The sequence below is a fragment of the Capsicum annuum genome, chromosome 11, assembly GCF_002878395.1.
Source record: "Capsicum annuum cultivar UCD-10X-F1 chromosome 11, UCD10Xv1.1, whole genome shotgun sequence".
Taxonomy (NCBI): domain Eukaryota; kingdom Viridiplantae; phylum Streptophyta; class Magnoliopsida; order Solanales; family Solanaceae; genus Capsicum; species Capsicum annuum.
This window is the reverse complement of record NC_061121.1, coordinates 158,606,032-158,612,747: the sequence shown is the minus strand read 5'-3', so window position 1 is coordinate 158,612,747 and position 6,716 is coordinate 158,606,032. Positions and strand designations below refer to the sequence as shown.

Here is a 6,716-nt window from a genome sequence, read left to right as displayed (position 1 = left end):
GCATGGCACAGACTGGGTATGGGATCCAACTGACCTCATTGATGTTTAAAGATGCTACTATCTATGCCTAAAGGCCTTAAGGAGTATTTCTATCCTTAAATTAAATTATACTGTAGGGACAAAGTATGTATTTATGTGTGGAGTGGTGGAAATTCACATGGTTTATGGTTAAATACTGCTATAGGATTATAATTCTTAGTTTTTTTCTATTTTAAAGTAAATTTGAAAAAAATTTACTAGAAAATTTTGTTTGTTTAATTAGTATTTGTTTGTTCCAGTCTAGTATGTGCACTTCACCCACCCATTAGTTGTTCTTTTCAATTATTTTCAAAGGGGGTACCCTTTGAACCCAATTCCTTTTCTCATTTTAGGAGTAAATTTTAAAACCTTTTTGTTAAAAGTAAGTGAGATGGTTATGATAGTGACTAGGTGTTTTTACATAAGGCGAGTGGTTTTGATAATAAAAAGCATGTTGATTGTAGTGAATGGCAACTTTTGAGACTCTTAGGCTCATGTTTATAAGTCTGGAGTGATGTTGGATTAATTTTGAATCCATGATATTGCTTGGTTTAAAGTATATAATAATCCTATATGACTTTAGCATATTCCATATGTGTTGTGAGGGTTTTTTATGTATTCCTTAATGCATGTGGATGTCTAGAACTTGTGTGGTGTGTATTCAAAGTGAAATAAAGATTCTGGGTTTAGGAGATAACATAGGAATACTTTTGATAGCCATGTTCCATATCCTTTTTTATCTACCCTTGTTTATAATGTTAGTTAACCCTGTTGAGCCTTAGCCTATTTCCTTTGTAGCCTTATATTTAGTCTGTTCCCCTACTCATTTACCGTAATCACACATTGGCAAACTTAGTTTCCAATGTTGATCCCCCCAGAACCTATACCTTCATAGTTAGCTATAGAATTCCCTTTTAGCCTAAATTAAAACTCTTTGCAAATACACCAAACATTAGCCCAGGAGTGATTTATTAAGACATTTACCAATTTGGTATTGTCATACCAATAACCTTTAAAGCTAATTAAATTATGCCAAACTAGTCATATAAACAAACTAACTTCCAAGTTCTATTTTAAATCAAAGTCGTGGCCACCAAGGTTATCCAAAAACCACACTTGTCCATTTATCCTTTAATTCAATGGAGTGGATTCAAAGTATAAGTTAAACCATGCAATATAAATATTGAAAATCATGTTTAAAGAGTGGATTGATTTTAATGTAGTAATCAAGCTATAATTTCCATCAATTTGGTAAAATCAAGTCCCCCATTCCAACCTTTAAATTTTATCTATTCAGTCCCACAAATCACGAGTTAAAGCATGAATAAATAATTTAAAACATAGGAAATATAATTCAGGTAATAACCATCAAAATCCCTTAACCCAACATCAAACAACCAATTTAAATCACTTGAATATCCCCTCAATTTTTTCCATAATGTAAAATTAATTTTAGGGAAAGAGAAAAATGGTTAGAATATAAAGGAATTCGAAGAAAAATCAATGATTGGATTTCGAATTTTGAATTTTCTGTATAAAACCCTTGAACATTCTTGGGGTTAGAGTTTGAGAGAGAAAAAGATGGTTTTTGATCGTTAATAAAGAAAGGTAAAAGGCCAATTTTGTGTTCAAAAGTATTCCGAGGGGTCAAAATACCAAAATCCTCTCACGCCAAGTGAAAAAATAAAACCTGGACAAAATTAACTTAGGAACGTGGCATGCCACTTTCGTAGAAAGGAGCCTCCGTTCCACACCCTTATCGTGCATGTAACTCTGTGGCATGCTACTATTACAGAGGCTTCGTGCTATAGACCCTAAAATTTCCCCTAATCCCTTCAAAAAAAATATAAAACTCTCCGAAAACTTCCTTTTAACATCCCTACTCATGATTCAAGTCGAAAATCAACATTACGCATATAGGAGGGTCAAAAATAAAATAGTTAAAATTGTATGGGGTTTCATTGATGATATATCCTACAATACAATGATTTAGGAGTCTCAATACCAACCAAATCAATTATCTTTGAGTCCTCTTTCCAAAGAAACAAGTCGTTAGTGAATATGAAATATGAATAAAAAGTTATGACTGTTTTACTAAGCACTATACAAATTGAAATGGGATTTTGTTGTAGAAAGAATTCTTGTGTTATTTAAATCAATTTCAGCTTTCTTTCTTGTCTAAAACCCCCAAACTTTATTTCCCAACCCTAGCGAGGTAATTTTTCAATGTTTAGGGTGAAAGACCTTCGTTGAGGTATGTTCTTACATTATTTTCTTCGTTTTCTTATCCTTTAATATCCTAGAATCATTAGAAGGACATTTAATTGATGATTTCTTAGGGAAAACTTATGTGTGTTATTAATATCACATAGATTTGGTAATAGATTATTAATTAAACATTTATTACATGTATTCCGTAAACATGATTATGAATTTTTATGGTTAGGAATCTTAAATTCGATAAAGATAAGACATTTAACATTAACACTCCATTAATTAAAATGTGTTAAGCTTGAAAGAATTAGTTAGTGGTTGATTGACTTTGGAGAATTATATAGAAATTGAAATAAGTATAGAATTAGTAGGATTGAATCCCAAGACATTGGTTTGAAGAGTAATTGTTTATTTACTCTTATAATTGCTTGATTATTAGATGGTTGATTATTCCAATACTTGAAGGAAAGAAAAGGGCATTCTTGTTACAGCTTGCTTCTTCCTAATACTTGGTGTCCAGGTAGTCGAGGTTAATTAGTAGACTGTGTTATTTCATATTTTCATAATTTATAATTGATGAGAGAAAGGATATCTAGGTTTGTGGGAATGGAGTTAAGGTGGATAAAGACATAAGCACTTTACTTTATTCTCGACAACTATGTTATTGATTGACTATGTGATATTTATGATATTATTAGTTATGGTCCAAAATGGTATTGTTGTAAATAAAGTATGTGGACATGATGTTTTTTAGTTGTTCTAGTGATGGACATACTTGAGTTATAATGAGATTAAGTTACATGTATAATGCAGTAATCTGATGAGAATAATTATGCTAGGGTCGAATATTGATGAGCATGGTAATATATAAGGGATAGATGACTTTAGTCATTGTAAGGATTGTATTATGTGGAAAGAGGTAGAATATAATGATATGTTTGAATGTTCTAGTTATAGGTGGTGATGTTAGAGTCCAAAATATGGTATTTGAGAATGTTATAATTTAATTAAAGTTTAGGTTCATTTTAGTTGTGTGTAAGCAGGATTCTTGTTTATTCGTCTCTGAACATACTTGAATTTTATTATATTTGAATTATTGAAACTTGAATTCATATTTTGGTAAGTTCATCTTTCAAAGCATGAATTCATCTAGTTTCTTTGATTATTATGTCATGAGCAGCTAAATTCCTTTAACCTGAATTATGGGATCTAGGGGTAGATCTTGATAAGGTGTTGCATGTTCAAGATTTGAATGGTGGTAGGACTTCTTAATAATTTTGATGTTTTAATTATTGTCTATTGGTTGCAAATGATAGAAAACACCTACTTTGATTTGCTTGAGAAAGAAATCAAAAATATTGTGAAGTGAATTATCAACAGGGACTTGCAAACACTAAACTTTCATTTAATAATGAGTGTTGTAACAAGGTTGGTTAACCTGAGGTAAAATCTGGATAGTGAATATAAATTCCCTAAGTACAAAAGGATTAGGTAATTAAATGCTTAAGTAGGTCGAGAGACATTTAAGCATAACTTTGGTAAAGATAACTTGTTGTCGTACCTATCGTGAGAATCTTGAACCACTTGTAGCATCTGTCAAGTACCAAATCCCCTAGTGAACATAATTCAAGTTTTTCATAAACTCTTGATTACAAATATTTAAACTAAAGTGACAAACAATTACTTGATAACTAAAACCCTTCTGTTTCTGGAAACATCCAACTATTAGTTAATTCAATCGCAAACAACTTACGATCACACCATATTCCCTATGGGATTCGACCCCAACCTAGTTGGGTTTTATATTGACAATGATCTCTTACATTCTCATTGAGAGGTGTAGTTTTTGGGTTACAAAAATGACATTGTTGCCAGGGAATTTGGTTGAAAAATAAAGTTTGTATGCGCTAATTGACTTTAGTCAAGTTTCCTAGTTTTACATTTATTTATTATTTTGGTTAATTTGTAGGATCTATATAGTGTATGCCAAGAACCAGATGTTTGGGAGAACCATTATTACCACCTAATCTGAAACCATAATGAATTAGAAGCATGGCAGAAAAGAAACAGGCTGACAGATTGGCAGCCTTAGCTAGAGCGCAGGTTAATGTGCAAAATGTCGGGCAACAAGCATTGCATCCAAATCCTGAGGACGAAGATGTAGGATATGAGGAGTTGCTAAATCCTGGTTACCCAAGGCATGTAGATAAAATATTTGCACCAGTACGACATAATGTTAACAGGAACTGTCCGTTCAAAGAAAGTCAAGAGTACAAGCCGATCCTAAATCTAAAGGGATTGTTTGGTGGCCTTCCTGGGGATGACTTGAACTTGCATCTGGTGAACTTTATCACCATCTGCAAATTTTTTGATAACCCAGGAGTGGGCCAGAATACTATCTGATTGAGATTTTTTTTGTTGTCTCTGTCTGGGGAGGTAATATTGTGGCTAAATGAGCTGACAGCCAATTATATAACTAACTGGAGGCAGTTGAAAGGAGCTTTTCTTAAAAAGTTATTTTCGTCTTCTTGGAGGGTACAGTTTAAGGATGAGATCAGCAACTTTAGGCAGCTCCCGACTGAAGCCTTGCATGAAACCTGGGAATGATTCAAGATAAACCTGATACAGTATCCGAACCACAACATGACATACATATATTTGATGGAGACTTTGCACAGGGATCTTAACTATGTTACAAAGCCAATTGTAGATAATGCTGTTGGTCGTTCATTTGTTGATCTTACATTCCCAGAGGCTTCAGAGATGCTTGACAAAATGACCAAACAGAGTCGGGCATGGCATACTAGAAACTCTGTGGTGGCCAGTCCCACTGCTTATGTAGGTATTACTGCATAACAACACAAAAGAGAAGAGGAGCATGACCAAGACATGGCTCACCTTAAAACATAGATGGACTTACTAACCAAGCACTTGCTATCAGGCAAGATTAAAAAGGTGAAAGCTGTGGGATCTCAGGATAGAAGTGTGGCTGATATAGATGAAGATGCTAACAATGTTAATAATTAGGAGGGTTTTTGAGGCAATAGCCAAGGGAATCAAGGTCGGACTTACTATGATAAGCCTGGTTATAAAGATATGGAGTAAGGAAATTGGAGGTATAACAATGACAGGGGCAGGCTATATGTTCCTCCAGGAAATCGTGAGGTTGCTTCAACAAGTTCTAAAAAGATGTCCATGGATGACATGATGGTTAAGTTTTTGAAGGGACTGGAGCCTACAAACTCTGGTGTGACCACCATGAAGACCGATCTGACATCCATCAGTCAGTTGGTGCACTCATACTGCACCGCAATCAAATAGCTATAACAGCAGATGAGTTAACTCTCTGCAGCATTTAACTAGAAGAAGAGTGGCATGTTACCAAGTGATACAGTGAAAAATCCGAGGAATGATGGCTCATGAATGGATATTACCACTAGAAATGGTAAGATATTATCTGACCCTTCTTTGGGCAAACCTGTAGTTGTGATGTAGTTGATGTTGAATCGGAAGAAAGTGGTCTAGTGGAATCTGAGAAGTTGGATAATTCTACTGATGCTCCGGATAAAGACAAACAGAAGCAGAAAGAGGTAATGCTGAAAACTATCCCAAGAGTACCATCTCCATTTCCTCAGCGGTTGAACAAAAATGTTGATGATGCAAAATTCAGAAAATTCATGGCAATGCTCAAGCAATTAACAAAAAATTTGCCTTTGGTTGAGGTACTTTAGCAAATTCTAGGATACACAAAGTTAATGAAAGAACTTGTGACTAAGAAATGGAAGGTTAGCCATGAGACAAAGGACAATCTCTTTCATTCTGGTGCTATCTCTACAACGACTTTAGCGTAGGAAAAGGCAGATCCAGGAGCATTTACCATCTCGTGTACTATTAGGTCCCTGCATTTCACAAAAGCACTATGTGATTTGGGAAACAGTATAAATCTATTGCCACTTGCTGTGTACAAGAAACTGGGTTTGGGGGATACTACCCCGACGAACATACGATTGGTGACCACAGATAGGTCTGTAAAGCGGCCTGTGGGTATATTACACGATGTATTAGTAAAGGTGGCCAACTTCATTCTGCCTACTCATTTTGTAGTTCTGGACCATGAGGCGGACTTTGAAGTGCCCATTATTTTAGGTAGATCATTCCTTGCAACTGGGAGAGTGATAGTGGATATGGAACTGAATGCGCTGAAGTTCAGGTTCAGTGACAAGGAAGAAAGATTCAAAATACACTCATCCATGACACCGGCATAGGAGATGAGTGTTTTCTCAATTGTTGACGTATTCTACAAAGACGGTAAATGGGTATCAATAGGTTGTCTTGGCAAAGTCTGAGTAGTCAAGATAACCAAGTCGTGCCGCGTCAGTAAATTAGGCGCTATTGGGAGGCAACCCAAAATTTTTATATTCCAGCAAATTATTTATTTTTTCCATTAGGTTCTAGTTAAAAGAAGGTCGGATCGATATATCTAG

At 34.8% G+C, this 6,716-nt stretch overlaps 1 protein-coding gene across 1 annotated transcript; it reads left to right on the top strand.

The window, feature by feature from the left end:
• The first annotated feature begins 4,284 nt into the window (after nucleotides 1-4,284).
• Nucleotides 4,285-6,497, top strand: LOC124888906. The gene is made up of 3 exons (XM_047400191.1): nucleotides 4,285-4,430; nucleotides 5,717-5,822; nucleotides 6,084-6,497. Exons 1-3 carry the CDS (start codon nucleotides 4,285-4,287, stop codon nucleotides 6,495-6,497), a joined length of 666 nt encoding a protein of 221 aa, XP_047256147.1.
• Nucleotides 6,498-6,716: the final 219 nt, after the last annotated feature.

Coding starts and splice junctions, on each gene's coding strand:
- LOC124888906 (XM_047400191.1), top strand. CDS start 4,285: ATGGCAGAAAAGAAACAGGCTGACAGATTGGCAGCCTTAGCTAGAGCG. Junction 4,431..5,716: donor CTAAATCCTGGTTACCCAAG/GCATGTAGATAA, acceptor GCAAACCTGTAG/TTGTGATGTAGTTGATGTTG. Junction 5,823..6,083: donor ACAAACAGAAGCAGAAAGAG/GTAATGCTGAAA, acceptor ACTTTAGCGTAG/GAAAAGGCAGATCCAGGAGC.